The sequence below is a fragment of the Leptidea sinapis genome, chromosome 2 (genome assembly GCF_905404315.1).
Source record: "Leptidea sinapis chromosome 2, ilLepSina1.1, whole genome shotgun sequence".
NCBI lineage: Eukaryota > Metazoa > Arthropoda > Insecta > Lepidoptera > Pieridae > Leptidea > Leptidea sinapis.
In genome coordinates this window covers 7,639,745-7,661,759 of record NC_066266.1, presented here as the reverse complement: position 1 = coordinate 7,661,759, position 22,015 = coordinate 7,639,745, and the positions used below count along the sequence as shown (strand labels likewise).

Here is a 22,015-nt window from a genome sequence, read left to right as displayed (position 1 = left end):
GATCTATCCCTACCTGCTTTTACTATGATAATCAACTCATCAACTTGGTAGGCAAGGCAAAATTCCTTGGAGTACTTCTTGATTACAGACTGAACGGATTTGCTCATACCGAATATGAAATAAATATATGTGAACGTATATACAGTAGAGGGAGACTGTAGGGGTGCTCTTGCCTACTCCCTCAAACTCTTATATTATGCTTTAGTTTATAGCTCATTTGTTTTAGACCCCTTTAAGAAAAGTGTGTCTGAGAAGCTAAATAATATTCATTACCGTTGACTCAGAATTATTCTGGGTAGAATGAAGTCTTCCCCCCACTAATGCTCTATAAGTTGAATGTGTTGATCCTCCTTTACATCTCCGACGACAATACCTATGTGACCGGTTTGGCAGCAAAATATTAAACCTTTCCTCTTACCCATTGTAGACTAAATTTGACCAGCTATATCAAGTCCTTAGCACACGCCTTCCTTCTTATCTATTGGATAGTTTCCGTAAGTTTACCAATCTCCCTCATCCCTTGTTATCTTTATCGATGAGTCCTCTATTCTCCAAATTCATCATACAAAGCCCTGGTTTTCAATCCTTCCGTGGTTACTGATCTTGGTTTGGTCAAAGGAGCCCCCCATACTAATTCGAAATTTTAATGCTTAGTTCATTAAAATTTGTCAAATCACCTTATCTACACTGATGATTCAAAGATGTCTCAGCAAAGTTGACTTGGCCCAGCCTGCTGGGTCACCAGGTTTAAAGTCAATTTACAATTCAAATGTCCTCCTGAGTCTTCGGTGTTTACAGGGGAGGCCGTTGCCTTATAAGAAGCAATCCTGTTTACTCGCTCCCATAACACGAACCAAATCGTTATTTTTACTGACTGAGTAACTCAAGACATCTAATTATTAGTCTGCAGATTAGAGAGGCTCTGTTCTCTTGTCATCAAAATGGAATAGAATTAACACTTTTCTGGATTCCATATCATTCTGGCATTGCAGGCAATGAAACATTTTAAAAATAGTTCATGAAGGTCAACGTAGTGTTTAAATTCTCTTTGATGACGTTCTATCATCAAATTTTCCCCGTAAATATAAAAATAAAGTAATAGTGAAAACCAGCCATTAAAATTAGAAGAGGCATTAAGATCGGGAACTGGAATGTACGTGGGATACTTCAACCGGGTAAGCTGGACATTGCAGAACAGGAACTCACACGGTATAGCATCGATATCTGTGGCCTAAGTGAAACACATCTGAAGGGAAATGGGCATTTTGAAACTACACAAAACATCGTATACTATTCTGGTCATGACACAAAAAGTATAAATGGAGTAGCAATTGTACTACCAAAAGACATCAACAACTGCGTAATGGGATATAAGTGTTATAGCGACAGAATCATATCGATTAAAATAAGATCTAATCCGGTGAATCTAAACATCATATGCACTTACTTGTGCCGCAGAGGATGACGAGGTCGAAAATTTCTATCGCACCTTAGAAATCGCGATCAATGAGACTTCTAATAGGGAAATACTGATGGTGTCAGGTGACTTTAACGCAAAAATAGGAGCAACGACAACGGATGATGAATTGCGAGAGGTCATAGGAAGATATGGCCTTGGTCAACGAAATGAGCGTGGCACAAAGTTTATACAATTCGCGGCAGATAATGGTCTTACCATTACAAACAGTATGTTTCAACACCATCACAAAAGACTCTACACGTGGATTTCACCAGACGGGCATTACCGAAATCAAATCGACTATATACTGATCAGGTCAAGATGGAAATCATCCGTTAAAAACACCGTTACTAGGCCGGGCGCAGATTGTGGTACAGATCACCAGTTGCTGGAGGCAGAAGTTAAGGTAAAACTAAAGGCCGCGAGATCCACTGAGAAACGCGCTCGTATAAGTGTCGTGGACTGCGAAAAATTTTCCAAAAGTGTAGAGGAACAGAAACACAACTGGGTAAACCAGAAACCTGATCAGTGTACAGTAGATGAGGTCTGGTCTCAAGCCAAATCGATTATAATAGATTCCGCAAAATCTGCTGACCGACCGAAGGACGTGACGACAAAACGCCAACGTTGGATAACGGACGAGACTCTCGCGCTTATCGAAAAAAGACGTGTTTTAAAAGTTACTGGGGCTGACATTACGCAGCAGAACCGTCTAAGTTGCCGAATTCAAGTGGCTTGTCGTCGTGATAAAAATAGGTTTCTTCAAAATATATGTACCGAAATACAAATCCACGGCGAAAAGCATGAAACCAAAGACCTTCACAAGAAGATTCGTTAAATAACAAAAAAGTTCAGTTCTACAACATGGACCATCGAAAACTCGGAGGGAAAGGTTGTGACTGAACTGGAAAATACTCTGGAAGTCTGGAAGAATTACTGCCAGTCGCTCTTCTTTGACCCTTATTCGCGCAGCTATATCTCCACTGAACCGGAAGATCAGGACTTGGAACCTCTTATTCTTAGAGAAAAAGTTAAAGCTGCAATCAACCATCTAAAAGGAGGGAAGGCAGTTGGAAATGACTGTATTCCAATAGATACCATCAGATGTTGCGGAGATTTCGGAGTAGATATGTTTCACACCATATGTAACAAAATTTGGGTGTGCGGAATGTGGCCGAAGGAATGGACGCACTCTGTTTTCATACCATTACACAAAAAGGGGTCTACAACGAAATGCAATAACTATCGTTTTATAGCGCTCATACCACATGCCAGCAAAATTTTACTCCATATAGTAAACGAAAGACTGAAGGCTTATATTCTGAAGGATATAGCACCAGAGCAGGCCGGTTTCGTAAAGGGCAAAGGTACACGAGAACAGATCCTAATTGTGAGACAAATAATAGAGAAAGCAAAGGAATTCAACAGACCGACTTTCCTATGCTTCATTGATTTCCAAAAGGCATTTGATTCTGTTAAATGGCCACAACTATGGAAGATCCTCATAGAGATGGGAGTGCCCAAGCACTTGGTGCAAATCCTCAGAGCCCTTTATGAACATGGTTCCGCTTCAGTCAAGGTGGATAATGTCACGTCCGACCCACTTCATCCCTCTGCAGGAGTCAGGCAGGGCTGCATTTTGTCGCCTCTTCTGTTCAATATTTATACGGAGCACATTATGAGGATAGCTCTAGAAGATTGGACAGATGGCATACCAATTGGCGGCAAAACATATCCAATCTCCGATATGCCGACGACACCACGTTAATAGCGACAAGTAAGAAAAATATTGCTGAATTATTACATCGTATCGAGCATACCAGCCTCCAGTATGGCCTTAAAATAAACCGGCAGAAAACAAAAATGATGATTGTCGATCGAAGTCAAAACGATGAACCAGATATAGTCGAGATTGCTAATTGCGAGGTTGTACAGTCATACATATACTTAGGATCACTGGTCTCTAATACTGGTGGCTCGGAAGACGAAATTAGAAGGCGAATGGCTATTACCAGATCTGCAATGCAGAAGTTGACGAGGATATGGCGGGACAGGAATATCACCAAAGCTACTAAAGTTCAGTTAGTAAGATCTCTAGTGTTTCCCATACTACTATATGGTGCCGAAACATGGACAGTCAAAGAACGAGAGACACAAAGGATTGACGCACTAGAAATGTGGTGTTGGAGACGAATGCTACAAGTATCTTGAACACAACGCCGCACAAACGTCTCGATACTTGAAGAGCTCAAGGTGAAAGAAAGGCTTTCATCTATAGTCAGAGCCCGTATCCTCAGATACTTCGGACATATCACGCGACGTGGAGAGCATGCCATAGAGAGACTTGTTGTTCAGGGAAGGGTCAACGGCAGTAGGTCAAAAGGACGCTCCCCTATGCGCTGGACAGACCAGATCAAAGCCCTAACCAATACTCCCCTCAACACATGTGCCAGAGAAGCAACAGCCAGGGATAACTGGCGTAGAATCGTTCGTCGTTCGACGTGACCACGACTGCTCTGTCAAGAGTAATCCGACGAAGAAGAAATTGTGGAATGTCTGTTAACGTCTGTGTTTAGTCATATTGTAATTTTTTATGTAAATATGTCAAATATAATTATATTAAGCTACAAATATTATGTAATATAGTGTATATTTTGTATAATATTGTGTTGTTCCAGGCTAGAAACTAACCCTATAAAAATCCACTTGTCATTGGCGAAATAATTTGCGCACGAGTGGTGCAGCCACACGCCTACCTACTATAATAAATATATATATATATATATATATTATTATAGTAAAATAGATAGACTTACTAGATAGTTGTGCCAGACTGCGTTGCGATCACTGACCCAGTATTGCGATACAACTAAGATTGAGTAAGTGTTATCAGTGGATTGTATATTCTGTAGTAATCAATTGCTGTCTTTGTTTATAAATATCCAATTCCTACGTAGAAAAAATAAAGGGCGGGAAACTTAAGATCGGTCGCACCTAATTTTGATAATTTTTAATTTAAATTTTATGTAAATATTTTGATATTTTGATCAGATAAGTTGTAGTTTGTATATATTTTAGTAGTTAGTTTCTATTAAAGTGTAAATTTGTTTATTTGTGTAAATTTCATCCTTTTGGTAAGTCCTCTTTTCTTCACTTTTCTATGATATAATGGACCCCCGGATGATCCTGGGGGGACAGCCCCTGATATAGGTCATGTAGTGACAATTTCCAACAATGACGATGGTAGTACGATGGATACAGATGGTTCTGTGTCTCAGACATCTAGTGGCCGTAAAAGAGTGTCAGCTCGACCCAGAATCTGCAGACACTGTAATAAAAGACGACGAAAACACCGTGGTAATAAGAAGGATATTAAGGAAAGTGATTGCAAATTTGTAGAAATTAGTGACAAACAAATTCTTTCCAAAGTCGATTCCTGCAATAATTCTTCTATAGTAGTAGAGACCAAACAAAAATAACACAGACACTCCACCACAGCCACAGCCCCCTGTTTATAACTCATTAGATGCTGCTCCTTTTGTTGTACAGATTCAGAAACAGTATTCATCTCCCGATGATAATATTACTTTACATCCAGTTACATTTGGACGTTTTCTCAAAAGAAATTCTATTAAAAATATTGTGAATGGAAGTTTAAAAGGGATAGGCTGGAATAGGTTATCTATTTCTTTTTCTAAGTACCAAGATGCAAATGACTTAGTTGAAAACAAAAATTTAGAAAATGAAAAATATAAGGCTTTTTTCCATCATTTTCTGTGAGTAGAATAGGAATAGTCAGAGGAGTACCAGCTGAGTGGTCCGAAGAGAAAATAAAAGAAAATGTTTCTGTTCTTATTGGCTGTGGCCCAATCATAAAAATTAGGAGTATAAAACGAAAGATGATGATTGATGGACAAAACCATCTTAAATGTACTGAGTCTGTGGTATTTACTTTTGATGGTCAGTTTTTGCCTAAATAAGTGTATATGTGCTACACTTCTCTTACTGTAGACTTGTATATATATCCTACTATTCAATGCTACAATTGTTGTCGGTTTGGTCATGTGAAATCTCAATGCAGATCTAAACCAAGATGTTTTAGATGTGGTCAAGGACATACTGGTGATAACTGCTCTGTTCAAGATGATTTTATATCTTGTTGTTTATGCAAAGGTTCCCATTTTGCAACTGATAAAAAATGTTTAGAATATGAAAGACAAAGAGCTATAAAGGAGTCAATGGCTAAAAACTGTATTTCCTATTCAGAAGCTTCAAAGATACATCCATCTGTCTCTCGAATTTCATATGCAGATACATTACTCTCATCACCTAACATCACTCCTAATACTTTTCCAACCCAGCATCAACATTCAACACCTAAAGCTATAAACAATACTTCATATAAAAAAACTGTTTTTGTTAAACCAAAGCCTCCACTAGCAAAGGATATGACAAATCTGCTCACCAAGAAATTTTAAGGGATTTTAATATTCCCCAACCCCCTGTATTGTGGATGTGCATTAATTAACAAAGAAAATGAAAATCCTTTGGAATTCTCGGTAATTGATTTAATTATTTCTCTTATAAAATCTCTTAGTCAATCGAATGAATTTTCACCGTCCAACGCTGCCTTATTAGTTTCTGCAAATACTCAAATTTATAAACCAAATAATGGACAAAGTTCTTCAATGGAATTGTCAAAGCATTGCTCCTAAAAAAAGTGATCTTATTTATTTATTAAATAAATATAAACCTTATATCTGTGCTCTTCAAGAGACATGGTTGAAACCAGGATCTTTATTTAAGATTTGTGGTTATTCATGTCTCAGAGAAGATCGTGTGGATGGGCATGGCGGAGTAGTCATGCTTGTGAAACACCCTCTTTCCTTTTCTCTCTTCTCTATTCCTTCTCACAGTAATGATTTTTCTATTATTGCTGCTTTAGTTGAAAATATCTGTTATGTATATATTTATATACCTCATCCTTCTTCTGCAATCTTAAATGAAATTATAGATATTATTTCAATTCTTCCGAAGCCTTTTATGATCCTTGGTGATTTTAACTGTCGCCAGGAAAACTTGGGGTTACTTATCTTCTAATAGTTATGGTAACACATAAATAGATATATTTGATTCAGTGAATTTGTGTATATTAAATGATAGTCGTTCTTCACGACGTTCTCATTCTGACGAGGGCCCAAGTGCTCCAGATTTAACAGTCACTACACCTAATCTTGCTTCTTCTTTGTCCTGGGATCCATTACAATCTACTTTTGGTAGTGATCACTTCCCACTATTATTATCATTTCCAACCTGCAATAATAACAATAAAGTATTACATAAATCATATTATCCTCGTTTAAAATATAAGCTTAATGATGTTCATTGGGATTTATATAAAGATCTAATAAAAAACAAAATTATTACACTTCCAAAAATTAATCCAGGTACAGAATCTCAGTGTGCAGATTCTTTAGCAAGAATCTTTATTGAGGTTGCCAATGAGATATTTCCAATTAAAAATAGTTCTTTGGGTTTTATTAATTCTCCTCCTTGGTGGGATAACGAATGTACTAAGGCAGTAAAGAGAAGAAAATATGCTGAAATTACATACTGTCAATGTTCCACTGATGAGAATTTTCAAATTCTTACAAAGAGTATGTCAGAAACTTCAAAATTTCTAAAGAAAAAGAAATTTGATGGCTGGAAAAACCTCTGCTATTCAATATAACCTGATGTCAAACCATCTCTTGTGTGGCAAAATATAAGAAGGTTTAGATCTGCATACAAAGATTCATCTCCAAAATCAATCCCTTTTCATTTAGTTAATAGCTTTTTAGATAAATTGGCTCCACCTTTCGTTCCTGAAGACTTAATAATTGGTTACCCTGTAATAAATATAAATAATGATAACTGTTTTGGTTAAAACAGTACATTTTCTCTCACTGAACTAAAAGGTGTATTGTCTCATGTTAAGGATTCTGCTCCTGGACTGGACGGTATTCCGTATTCCTTTATCTCTCATTTGGATGATGATGCTTTATTTTATTATTTATCTCTTATAAATTCCATAGTGACAGTGATCTGGTAACATCCCCTCCACGTGCAAACGTCAAGAAATAATTCCCGTACTGAAACCTAATAGGTGTTCTTCAGACCATTCTGCCTATCGCCCAATCGCACTTTCTTCTGTTTTGATGAAAATTACAGAACATCTTATAAAAAATCGTTTAGAATGTTTTGTTGAGCATAACGGTCTATTATGTGAATCCCAATTCGGTTTCAGACGTGGGAAAAGTACTATTGATAGCTTAAGTATATTCATTTCTGATATTCAATTATCATTTTCAAATAATAAATCAGTAATAGCTGCGTTCTTAGATATAAATTGTGCCTATTATAAATAATGTCGTAATAAGTATTTTAAAGAGTAAGCTTTTACAACTTAATATACGTGGGGTGCGCACCTTTTTTGTATGAAATTGTTATATAATGCTCTTATAAAAAGTATATTACATTATGGTACATTCTTGCTGGAGCCTGGTAGTGTTAAGGCATTTAAAAAACTAGATCTCATACAGTCCAAAGCTTTACGAGTAGTTTCTGGTGCTATGCGGTCAAGTCCTATCAATGCTCTTCAAGTAGAATGTGGTGATCCTCCACTACATCTACGTCGTCAATATTTAGCAGACAAATTTATATTCCGATCTTTTCAGTTTCTTAACCACTCTCTTTATAACAAACTTCAGAAACTTTCTCATTATATAGATTCATCTGCATATTGGTCAAATAAAAAACCACCTTGTCTAATCAATAGTTTTAAGAAATTTATCAACATAAAAGCTCCTATTCATCGATCCATTAACTATCCTCTTTTCAGTACTAGCTTTGAAGCATTAATGTTTCTTACAGAAATTCATTTTAACTCAGATTTAAATAAGCACGATATTTGTACAAATTTTTCATTTAATCTTCTTAAAAATACTGTTTGGGTTGATTACCATCATATTTACACAGACGCGTCTAAACATTCCTCCTCGGATCCTGTTGGTGTAGGTGTCTATCACGCTCAATTTAAAATATCACAGAAAATTAAACTACCTCCGGAAACATCGGTGTTTACTGGGGAATGTTATGGTATTTTTAAGGCTATTGAATATATTATTCTATTTAAACTTCCAAAAACAATAATTTTCTCTGATTCAAAAAGTGCCTTACAGTCTCTCAATAGGTTCCCATTTATATCAAAAAATATTTCTTCTGTTGTCATAGAAATAAGAAATCTATTAAATAAATGCAATCACTTTGGTCTTTCTGTTTTGTTTGTATGGATCCCCAACCATAGGGACATTCCTCGTAATATAAAAGCAGACCAACTAGCTAATGAAGCCGTGGTCGATGGCGACATTTTCCCTTATAAAGTTTTTGCCAGGATCTAGGTGCTCTTCCTATAGTTCACCTTCAGGATTGCTGGAATAGACTTTGGACTGAAACTGGCCAATCAAAAGGCAGGAAATATTTTAACCTTCAGCCACTTATTTCATTTAAACCATGGTTTTTCCGTGCCAAATGCAATAAGTTAGTATGTTCTTCTATCATAAGAATGCGTTTGGGTCATGTTTGCACTCATGTTCATCTTAATAGATTAGGCATTGTATCTACTGACATGTGTGAATGTGAATCCGATAAATGTGATCTAGATCACATATTTTTCTTTTCATGTTCTCTATACGACCACTTCTCATTCCTGAATGATCTAATATCTCTTAATGTTCCTTTTCCTACCTGTATATCCTGTCTAATTATGTATCCATGTAAATTTTTATAAAATATTGTCATCTTTCATTCTTCAGAATCATATTAAAGTTTAAATATTTGTAATGTTGTGTAAGTATATATGTATATTTATGAAATTTTTAATATCCGTTTCAATCCTCTTTCTACTTATCTGATCCTTTCCCGTTTTCCGTATCCTTTTTAACTTAGTTTCCCAATCTTTTAATTTACGTTATTGGCAAAAAGTAAACGCTATTGCCAAAAAAAGAAAAAAAAAAATCTATGTAAGACGTAATCTTTATATTTTACAAAGTACATACAAACACGGTCACAAAATAGATAATAATACGCCACGTATATGTTGATAATACCATATATTTCAACACAATACTAAAGCTACTATAGTTTGTTGTTAGACTACTATACTACTATTGTTCATTCCATAAATCTAGTGGAAAATGTGTGGATCTGATAAGAAGTTGGGTGAAATTCGTGCCCTGATACTGGTCGGCGGTTATGGAACCCGACTGAGACCGCTCACACTAAGTAGACCAAAACCCTTAGTGGAATTTGCTAATAAACCTATTCTTATGCATCAAATAGAGGCCCTTGTAGAAGCAGGGGTCACTCAAGTAAGTTTGAATCTTTTCTCTTTATTACGTATTTTTTTCAATAGCTTTTTTAAATAGCTTTATATGTGTTAGATACACATATAAAGCTATTAGTTATGTACAGCAGTGTGATGGATATTAGGACATGAGGGAGTCAGTATAGGCTAACCTCCCTATTCATAATAGTCTGCTAACTTAAAGCATTGCTAATTCTCACTCTGTATTCTTCTATTGACCTAAGTCATAATGAAAAAAACATTTCCTAGCAGCTGTTTTAAGTTAGGGGACCATTATGAATAAGGGGGTAAACACTAACCCTTAACTATCTTGTTTAGGTTATTTTAGCAGTATCATACAGGGCTGTTGAAATGGAGAAAGAATTAACTGAGCAAGTATCAAAACTTGGAGTTTCATTGACTTTCTCCCATGAGATGGAACCACTTGGAACTGCAGGTCCGTTAGCTTTGGCTAGAGAACTCTTAAGCTCCAGTGAAGAACCATTCTTTGTACTTAATTCTGATGTAATTTGTGATTTTCCATTTAAAGAACTTGCCAAGTTTCACAGAAGTCATGGAAAGGTAATGTAAAACATATTTCTACCATGTATAATTACACATTCTCAATGATGTACTATAAAAAAAACTATAAATTTACTTTTACATGCATATTCTGCTTTTATGTAACTTTAAGTTATGATAAAGAAATAGTCTTGATGAGATTTACTTACTAGCATAAGTTGAAAAAGATGTCAATTATTTTAATGATTTCTGATTTATTATCTAACTTATTTTATGACAATAATTCTTCTTTTTTATTCCTTCCACAAGCTTATACTCTCTAAATAAAACAACATTGCATTGCATGGATTCAAATCAGTCAAATTATGTCTAATTTTAAGTTCTATTTTTTAAATTTTAGGAAGGTACAATAGTAGTGACTAAAGTTGAAGAACCATCCAAATATGGTGTTGTTTTATACAAGGATGATGGACAAATAGAGAGCTTTATAGAAAAACCACAAGAATTCATTTCAAATAAAATTAATGCAGGTCTGAATTGAACACAATGTTTATTTCTATTTAAAAATCAAATTGTTTTGGACTTACTTTACCTTACTACAGCTGAGTTGAACATCACAGAGTAAACTATTCTCTCCATCGTGATGTCATGTTCTACGAGTGTGTCCCTCAAGTAACTTGCAATAATAAACTAGGTACCTTTTAAGTACAGTAAAAGCTTCTTATTTGCGCTTCCTTTATTAGTGTATTCTCTAGTTGTGGATTAAAAAAAAGTGAATTCCAATTCCTGTATTTATAGATAAACATTTCTTTATACATGGATCTAATTGGTATAAATGGTTCTGTGGGATGAGATTCCCTGTGTGGTGTGCCAGGACGATATTACATGATTACCTTTAAAAAAAGTATGTATAAAGTGTAAAGGCAGGAAAAACTCCTATGATTCCTCTGGTGTTGCAAGATAATGTGTGCGGCAGTGATCACTTGACACCAGGTGACTTATACACTTATTTGTCCTCATTTTCCATAAAAAAAAGTGCATGGCATGGCAAATATCCTTTGTAAATGTGTCCTACAATAATAATAAAATACCTACCTACTTACAACCAATTGAAGGAAAATTACAAAATTCACTAAATCACTACCTTGCCTGAAGGTAAGAATTAATCAATATGGTCACCTAAGAATGTATCTCCTATCATCCCATATAAATTACCATTCCCTATTCATGGATTCTCTATTTGTAGCATATTTACGGAACTTAAACCAAATTAAGATCTTTTACAGTACTTCAAGGTAGATATAACATGGCTACATAAGTGTTATAAGCTTTAAGGCATCTATACTTATTATTGGTACCATTAAGGGTAGAGTCACTGCCTCTCCTCACCTCTGCTGGTGAAGGTTCGATTTGCACCTATACCAATGTGATGTTGACTTTTGAAACCTCAATCATGTACAATTTTCAACTCATTATTCTTATGGTGAATGAAAACATTCTAAGGAAAGTGACACACAACAGAGAAGCTATTCAAAAAGTTTGTGTGTGAACACAACATGTATACAAATGGCACTGGGCTCCAAAGGGCTGGCTCCAAACACCGGGGATGACAACACTACCAGTGTGAGGCTCCTTTGCTCAGGATGGCGGCTAGATTATGGGTACCACAACACCGCCTATTTCGGCTGTGAAGCGGTAATGTATAAGCATTATTGTGTTTCCGTGTGAAGGGTGCAGTGGCTAGTGAAATAACTGCGCAAATGAGACTTAACATCTTGTATCTCAAGGAGATGAGTTTTTTAAAAATCCTGAGTGGCCCTGTAATTTTTTTGTTTCATCCCTTGTCATAAAAAGCCCCTTTTGTTTCAAGTGACCATGTGTTAGAACTGGGTTTTCCTATCATGAAATACTTATCCGTACAATCTTATCAAATTGGCTGTTTAGCAAGAAAATCAAATCAGTTTTTGTTGTCAGAACTATTTGAATTGATTTATGATAGATAATAAGATAAAATAATTGTACTCTATAATTATGTGGGTAAGTTGTTTTTTATAATCTATACTAATATTATAAAGAGGAAAGATTTGATTTTTTGTTTGCATTGTATAGACTCAGAAACTACTGAACTGATTTGGAAATTCTTTCACTGTTGGGATGCTACACTATAATCCCCGGGTCACATATATTTTTATTATATTATATACATTTTTTTTAATTAGGGATCCTTACTTAACTTTGATATTGTAAAATTTAGTGCAAGGTGTAAAAAATTTCTCAAATATTCTTTACATCACATGCGCTGCGGAAAGTATGGATTAAAATAATGTAATACGACTTTACAGAACACGTCATTATTTACAACAAGTGTGGCTACAGCGTAATATGTTAAGAGTGTTCTTTTAATGCATAAAATGAATTGAAATTCCGCTACCACGTGCTTAGTCCCGTGTGTACGCGGACCAAGTCGCGGGGAACCAGCTACATAGATATAAAAGAAATGTGACATTCAAATAGATTCTTGGCTGCATATTATGAATTGAACTTACAAAAAATTTTACCTTAATTATATATTTATATCAGGGGTTATTTTTCCAAAGTCGACGAGTACACCATATGACTCAGATCTAATGTTTTAAAACTTTCATATTTTATATATATTGTAATGATGGGCTTTGTAATTGTACGCATAAAGTTCTTGGAGCGGGGGGCCCCGATTTAGTAGGACATCTTCCCTACTAGCGTTGATTCACGCAGGTTTAGCGCGAAACTTGTGTCGTCGTTTATGATTTAATCTTCAATCGCTCTTTGTTGTTTGCAGTTGTCTTTTAAATACCTTTTTATTAAAATGTCACTCACCTTCAATTCTAACATAAACACGTACTTACCCACTATATAACACAACTTACGACATTTAAAAATAAATTCTTCGCTTACACTCCAATTGAATTATTACTACATTATCATTAAAGTATTTTTAAACTTATTTCCAGGTATGTACATACTTAACCCGTCAGTGCTTAACAGAATTGAATTACGTCCCACATCTATTGAGAAGGAGGTATTTCCTTTCATGGCAAAAGATGGTCAGTTGTATGCGATGGAATTACAAGGTTTCTGGATGGATGTAGGTCAACCAAAGGACTTTTTGACAGGTATTTATATTAATACAGTATTAGAATATTGCTTTAAAGGAATTTGATGTTCAAAATTGTACCCACTTATTTAATTATGTTTATGCTTACTTAACTTTAATAACATGGACTAATGATCTGGTATATGATGATAACAATATATCTGGAATATGATGATAATAATGAAGTAATTTTATGCTTTTATTAAAGGCTGCTTACGCTCCTTTGATACCTCACGGGTTGCCCAACCTATATCATGTAAAATTCTGAAACTACATTAATACTATACATAATAGCTTTAAGGGTAAATGTATACACTTCTACAATAAAGTCCCAGCCACTGTTCAGGCATTATCTATAAATAAATTTAAATGTTTTATAAAAAAATGGCTCTGTCGTAAATCCTATTACTCCACTGCTCTTACTAGATTGTGATTATTTTATAGCGATAGAAATGACTGTACAATATTGTATATTTTATTGAAAAGAGCGCAAAAAAAAAAGAATGCTGGGAGAGTTTCTTGCGCCGCTTCTTCTCTCTCAGAGCGCCATTTGTTTCCGAAGCGGTAGTAGTATCTAGTAGTATAAGAAATGACATCAAAAAGAATTCTAAAGGAATCAATTTTGAGAAAATAAATGCCTTTTAATACAGATAACTTTTTCGAAGTGGTGGTATTATCTTTGATATCTTACAGTGTCATATTGACCTGAGTCATATCATATCGGCCGGAAGACAACCACTACTAGACAAAGGTGTACCCCAAAGATATCCATGTCGATCGGTCCTGTGCTGGCCTCATCCAAAGTATTCCAACAATCTTGAACAAATTGTCGTTCCATTTGTGGGGGGCCTACCAACACTTTGTCTTCCAGGACATGGTCGCCTACCTCAATGGCCATCTGTTTGTCGATCTATGTGCCCTGCCCACTGTTGCAGTGGGCACTTCAGTTTCGCAATCAAATGAAATCAAAATCACTTTATTCATTTAGGAAATAATACTTAATAATGTCAAAAAAAAATACCGCTACTTCGTAAAGGATTGAGCTAGTGTGAAGAAGTAGCAAGAAACTCATTGCCACTCTTTTAAATCAACATTTACATTTTTATCGTTTTACACATCATTTCAAATACAATATAATATGTAAATTGATGCAACAAAAACACTCAAACGTCACCATTTAGGCTATGTCGGTGATTTTAGTTCTCCTACGGATCTCTTCATTTTTGACTCACAGGGAGACCTGAGTGAATAAATGATTTTTCTTTCCTTATCTAACAAAAAACAGGTGTGGTTTATAAATTTCTTAACAAAGAAATTTAATGATTTATGCCACTATTTTGCATTGCTTCAAGAATAAAAAAAATCTTATGTCTAAAGGTGCTGAGTACAATTGTAGTGCCGCTCAGCATTTTTGGGTTTCTCAGCATTTTTGGGTTTTTCATTGTAATGGGCTGGGCGTATCAAATACCATATGCTGGACGTCCTGCTCGTCTCTTACCATATTGTCATAAAAAAGGCACATAATGTATATTTTTAAACTTAGATAAATACAGGCCAGGAGTATTAGTTTACACTCACGATTTGTGTGACACTTTGTGTAAGTGTACGTGAATTGGTCAAAATAGACGTTAGTAACTTCTAAAGAAGATCTTAAGTCTATTTTATTTGACATTTTCACAGCTGTCACAATCTATGTAGACATATAAACGAACTAAGTTTTTAATGTTATTATTTAAATAATATTATGTGATCACCAAATATTACATCATTAAGTACCATTTTTGTCTCACCAGTCATGCTGTGGAAGTCAAAATGGAAATCAGTAATAAATTTAAGCCACTTTACCTTTTGTAACACTATTGCTTTACAGGCATGTGTCTTTACTTGAACAGTTTGAGACAGAAGAATTCAACGAAACTACACGAAGGAGTTGGTATTGTAGGCAATGTCTTGATTGACCCGACAGCAACTATTGGCAACGGCTGCAGGATAGGACCAAATGTAACAATAGGACCCGATGTCATCATTGAAGATGGTGAGATGTTTATTATTACTGTTTACTTCGATCGAATATTTATTAGATAAAGGGATGTATTACACCGGGACACCATGGTGGCGCAACCAGGCACAGCTGCTACAAAATACATACAGCTTTATAGGGAGTTACTTACCTGCGGACCTACCACAACCCCATTAGAGCTATTCAATTTAGGTTGACGTCAAATCAAGGATGTAGTTGAATCGAAAACTGTTTTAGTTCGTTCATTCATTGATGTAATGTTTCAACCTAAACTGGATAGCTTGTGTCAAAGTGAGCGATTCAAAAAAAGTTGCTACTTTCTTAGCGGAAAGTGAATCGTTTTGATAATAACTATTAAAAATAGTGAAAATATACAGAAAAGGAAAATGGTATTGATGAAACATGAGATGAGAATATTTTATTGGACTTTTTTGGAAAACAAATTACCGAAAATACCGAAAATGACAATACTAAAGACGAGGCATTAAGGTCCCTGGCTATAGCTTGTTCGCAAGAACGAATTTAAAAAAATTTATTCTGTGTTCATGTCAAATCAAATATCAATAGAGGTGCGTTCATAACTCGTTTTAATCAGTATATTTTTACGAAAACAACAAAGAAAACCTTTAATTTGTAATTCAAAGAACTTTAAATACATATTACTATTATTTAATAAGTACTAAAAAGGGCTTATTAATGGTTTATAATTTGACGCTATAAAACGCAATTTTAAAATATATTTGTAGTAATTTCTACGCAAAAAAATCGTTAAAATCATATCATTATAGGTCTCGAAATGCAACGCATATGGTTCGAGTAAGAGAGACATACTTATGCAACGACTGTACAGCGTCATCTCTTTCTCACACTGCGGACCACACACAAATTTCTTTCGTTCATTCTTCCATAAGCGATTCAAACGCCATTCAGTTATAGACACTTCATGGTACGAATCTTAGCGATTCAGTTTAGGTACCTAAACTGATATGCATTGGATTTGAATCGCGAATTAAAAGTTGATGGTAGGCCTTCTGGTGTCCGTTTGGTTGCGCGACCACTTCACATGCACTGATTGTTACAGATCGCGTCGCTACTATGGTCGCACCACCATTATTTACTATAGAGCTGCATGGTGTCTCACTCATTCAGCCGCCAGTGACCCACCTCATTTCATTACGTGCAACACGTGTTCACTATTGTTTTGTTTTTTAATTGTTAATTGCATGCGATGTATAATTTAGGTATATAAAGCTTTACTATCGAAATTCAAGGTAGATCATCGATTTGGGATAATTCATCATCAGATTATTCAGATGGGAGGAGTTTGTAGATTTGTTTGAAGCATAAGAGCAAATCGTTGAGCAAAAAAGGAGGATTTTCCTGTGTTTATATAGCAGAAGTGCTATCTCTTCGAGGTCAGATTACTGAATGAGCTAGTGGTTTAGAAATGTTGAAATATAAATACGAAATGTGTCGGAACTATATTTTGTTTTCGTTAAAAATAATAATTATTTCTCACTGTACTATATAACTGTGAATATTTAGTCTAGAAATTATCAATGAAACCTTACTACGTCGCGACGAATAGGTCTAACTTCCATCGATAGATTTTATAATAATAATTATCATATTGATACTTTTAAAACAACATTAATTTTTTTTAAAACCTCAATTCGATTAATAATAAACCACAAAAAACAATTAGTTTTTGTTCAAACGATGTATTTAAGTTTTGCATTTTTAGTTTTACCGCGTTTTAATGCGTCTAATAAATGGAGTTTAGTTTCGACTGTCGACTGATATTTTTGTTAATTGACAATACTGTGCCTCTCAAAATTCTTACACGTAGTGCGATTGCGCTTATCGGTTTGAGGCAAAAGATGTCTCGGTAGTAATTTCACTAACCAAATCATACATAAAAGCATTGGTGCGCTGATTTGATTGAAGTTTTTGATGAATAAACTTTGCTATTATGTAATCGTTATATAAATGCTGTTTAACTTTTAATAGGAACAGATTTCTTTCTGTTAATTATTAGTTAATTACATAGGGTTATACATTAGCAAAAATGTGTACGAGTATATATATATATAAACATTAACTTAGACAGATAATATTGAAACATTCAAATTCATACCTTATTTGGGGCAGTAATGTTCAAAGTGTTTACGGTTATTAGACGCTGGGGCGCGAACACGAGGCAAAAACTTTTTGTTTTAGCAAATGAAATGGGAGTATTAAGCAAAATGATTTAAAATGTCAAATTACACAATTTTCACATCACGACACTCCATTCTTTTCATGTTTGGATATGCTGCTATTTAAAAAGTTTTTCTGTGAAAAATTTCTCATTGCGTGGCGATGTAGTCAAAGCGCGGTCTGAACGAAGGCTCTGCCAAATAGACGCGTAGGTGGAGTAGAGAGACAATTTTGAGCGTGATTGTGAGTCTAGTTGTTCATTGCACGTTAATTATAACCTATGAACATATTCAAATTCAAATATTTTTATTCGAAATAGGACTTGACATCACTTATTGAAAGTCAAAAACCCATTCCAAAACGATTGCCTCAGACCTGAGAAGAACGGGCGCAACAAACTCAGCGGGCTTTTTTTTATTTCATCGAAAAAATATGTTAACATGTTAAGAGCCTGAGAGTGGTCCACTCCCAATCTGTGGTATCATTAAGAACGTCATTTATGCTATACTAACCTTTACCATACAAACGTTTTCAAACAATTCTTTTGAATAACGTATAAACCAACTGTATGTATATTAAATTTATATCTACTTTTTAGGAGCGTGTATAAAACGAAGCACGATTTTACGCGGCGCGACTGTAAGACAGCACGCTTGGCTTGATGGCTGTATCGTCGGCTGGCGATCAATCGTGGGACGATGGGTTCGAATGGAGAACTGCACAGTACTCGGGGAAGACGTCATTGTCAAAGATGAACTCTATGTCAACGGTGGCCAAGTACTTCCGCATAAGTCTATAGCTCTGTCAGTACCGGAGCCACAGATTATAATGTAAAGACTGAATTCGTAATGACTGTTAGTCATATGACCATAGATAGAAGATGAACACTACATTCGCTGTGTATGTAAATGAGATATCAATTGTCTGTGACGTGTTATGTTTTCGTGTTTTCGTTCTGGACGATTTGTACAACGTAAAAGAGAACATCCCATATTTTAATATTAACTGAATTCACACCAAATCATTCAATTACATATTATAAATTTGAATTTAAATTAAATAGAATTGCACCACAGCAGCCATGGGAGCTGATGAACTGGGCCCAACCAAGAAAATCGCATTCGCGAAAGGGATAGCAGATATTGTTTGTGTATCTCACTTACTCTCGAAACCAATCTAATTTATGTGTCTGTCACGTTATTATTGCCATTTCAGTGACGCATTTATTGTTCATCTTCTATCTGCGGACGTGATACATTTTTGACACTGACATTTTTGACAGTACTTACCTACGCAATGACACTTCTGTCATTCATGATTGCAGTCTGTCAAATACACTGTGAATAGCGCCGCATTTTGTAGGTTAGTATATTTGTGTATTATTGTACGAATTTTATTAATGTGTTATATTTTTTAAAGCTTATTTTCTTTAGATTAATGTTTTTGCAATATTTGTTCGAATGATACTTAAAGAGTTGTCATAATAATTGTCTAATCGTTAATTTATAAAGTTAATAATTAACACTATTATAAGGTATATATACTATTAAAGAATATTTTTAATTCGGCAAATAATTAAGTCCGAAGAGGGTTTGGTGGTGCATGTTCGACATATTGTCATTTGTTAGTTCGATCGTAACAGACAGCAGTAGGTATATTATATTAGATTAAGGATTGGTCTCCGCTGCGCTCCAACTAGATTCCGCAGGCGTAGTTACAAAGTGCGGAACTAATACTACGACCAAATAAGCGTATTCGAGCCAGTCTCGAACTATGTGTGATGTTGACGTGCCACATGTTCTGTTAAACTTTGCTAATATTTGAAACTAAAATGCCGGGTCGCGTAGTTAAATTTTGTAAAACGAATATAACATTAAATAAGAAAGACACTTAGATCACATATCATCACAAAGCATTTTAATTTTATTAATTTCAATGTTAAGAAGCGAATGTTACAAAATTTGAAAGATGCCATTGAGTGTCAAGGTGCCACGCACACAAGCATCTAATAGTTGCCGTGTTAAAAAAGCTATTGTTCTTAGGTAGTGCGGTATCTAGTTGGACACCAATTCTTATTCTAAGTATATTATCTTATATTGTGCGCGTATCAGCATATCTCGTCAGACACTACGATTAAAAAATTAACTCTATAATTCAAATTCTAACAGTGACATGTCACTTTAAAACTGATTTAGTGTACTTCTTAGTATATTGATGCAGCTACTTTACAATTTATGTGTTCCCTTTGAAAACAACAACGAGATCAGTCTTCAATTTTCTTAACAAATTTAATAAAATCAACAGTACAAACAGTAAACTGGGGTTAAATCCTTTATACAAACACGAAAACACGGCGCAGCGGGCGTGTACTGTGCAAGAAGTGACCCCATTTAGGTGGTAACTTACAAATGCCGTGGTAAAGTGTCTCTGGACTCTTTGATTTCTATTAGTTATTTATGGAACTGTTGTGTGTAATAAGATGTATTAAAACACGAATGTGGGTTAATATTATTACATGTGTATTTTAATATCTAATTATCAGCAGTTGCATAGAAGACTTTATGAATATAATATGAATCCTCTTTAAAAGATTCTGAAACAGTTAGCTTACTGCTCACATTGAAATAACCAATACATCATCCAAACAAGTGTTGTAATGTTGTACTGTATTTCATTACAACACTCGTATGGATGATGTAATGGTTATTAGGACATTGGATGTTTTAATGTTGGAAATAAGCTAACTGTTCTAGAATCTTTAATAGAGGATTTAAAGCATGGGTGCAGATAAAAAAGCTATGAGTTGTCAAATAGTCCTGTGTGACGTTATGTCATTTAGTGAACGCGGCCCAACGTCAAGTTTTTTTTTCATTTTCTCACAAACCCTTAGCTTTTTGGTATTTTATTTTGTATTCTTTGGTTTCCGACATAACCAAACTTAATAATTTTAGTAAATAATAAAATACTTATTCGAAAGTTTATAATATATGTTTAGATATATTTATCTGGTATTTTGATGATTGTAATATTTGCTAAATTTATATTTAGAAATAGTAGATATTTGGATTGTCGTTTTTTGAAGTTTGTTAAGATTTTCACTTTTTTGGATTTTAAAATTCATTGAATTGAAATTTTACTATCATTCGTATGCGAGTCAGATTTTAAATAATTCCAAGATTATACTAATTATTACATTTTAATTAATTTTTGTACGCACAATTATTACAGTGTACATTTAGATTTTATTCTAATATAAACTTAAATTTGTACCTATTTGTAAGTTTTTTGTAATCGCGTCATATATATTTGCATATATATTATAAAACAAAGTCCTCCGCCGCAACTGTCTGTCTGTTTGGTCGCGATAAACTCAAAAACTATTGCACCGATTTTCATGGTGTTTCCACCAATGGATTCTCGAGAAACATAAGTATATAATTTGTTAAGTTTTTGTTCATCTTTTGTGTACACTAATGATATTTGTTGTAATAAAAATACAGTTACAATTTCACTAAATTACTGGGCAAATTACACTTAACATCTTTTGTCTCAAGGAAGACAACCACAATTGTAGTATGAATTTTTGGTGATTTTTCAAGAATCCTGAGTGCCACCACATTCTAATGGGCTGGGCGTATGAATTACCATCGGCTGAACGTCCTGCTCGTCGCGTCCCTTACTTTCATAAAAAAAAACTTCCTTCAATTCTCATTCAACAATCAGTCACTACTATCGGGAGGACCCAGTCAGATGTATATAATATGTAATACAAAAAAAACTGTGTGTGCTTTTGTACGCACGCAAGAAGTTATAGTGTATATTGAAAACATGAAAGTATACATTCCACTTATAAGCAAATGATTCCAGCCTGAATATAAAAATATGCCGTTTTTTTTAGATTATTTTTAAGTATTTTCTTGTGCAATGTTTGGAGGACATTAACATTAAGTAAATTTTATTTATTCCAAATAATAAATTATAAAGTATATAAGTACATACCAATTTGTATAGCTTATTAAAGATTATACCTACAACATTTTTTTTATTTTATTCTTATACGTACCTATCATTATTTCTCGCTTGCAATGCCTAATTATAAATCCGATGTTTATGTCTTAGATCATCTATACGTCTAGATAGACTATGACAGCTGTGTAATCGAACAAAATTGAGGTTGACTGTTAACCTCTATTATGAGCAATGCACGCGAGTATAAGACGCATACGTACACTAAAGTAATAAACCTAGTCTGTTTTCATCGGTTGCTAGACATCCATCAAGAGTATAATCTAGACGTAC

General features: G+C 34.6%; 2 protein-coding genes across 4 annotated transcripts in view; one reads left to right on the top strand and one right to left on the bottom strand.

Moving 5' to 3' along the window:
- LOC126976118 (guanine deaminase) overlaps positions 1–22,015 on the bottom strand; it is a 338,523-nt gene that overhangs the window by 210,576 nt on the left and 105,932 nt on the right. The window lies entirely within an intron of this gene.
- LOC126976255 (mannose-1-phosphate guanyltransferase beta) lies at positions 4,437–21,750 on the top strand. Of its 3 annotated transcripts, XM_050824508.1 has the most exons (7): positions 4,437–4,593; positions 9,688–9,867; positions 10,182–10,424; positions 10,765–10,894; positions 13,355–13,516; positions 15,368–15,532; positions 18,315–21,750. In XM_050824508.1, the coding sequence occupies exons 2-7, from the start codon at positions 9,694–9,696 to the stop codon at positions 18,548–18,550; spliced, it is 1,110 nt and encodes a 369-aa protein (XP_050680465.1). In that variant the 5' UTR covers positions 4,437–4,593; positions 9,688–9,693; the 3' UTR covers positions 18,551–21,750. The 3 variants fall into 3 exon arrangements, with proteins under 3 accessions (XP_050680465.1, XP_050680469.1, XP_050680455.1); XM_050824512.1 differs by lacking the exon at positions 9,688–9,867; XM_050824498.1 differs by lacking the exon at positions 4,437–4,593 and having other exon boundaries at positions 9,421–9,867.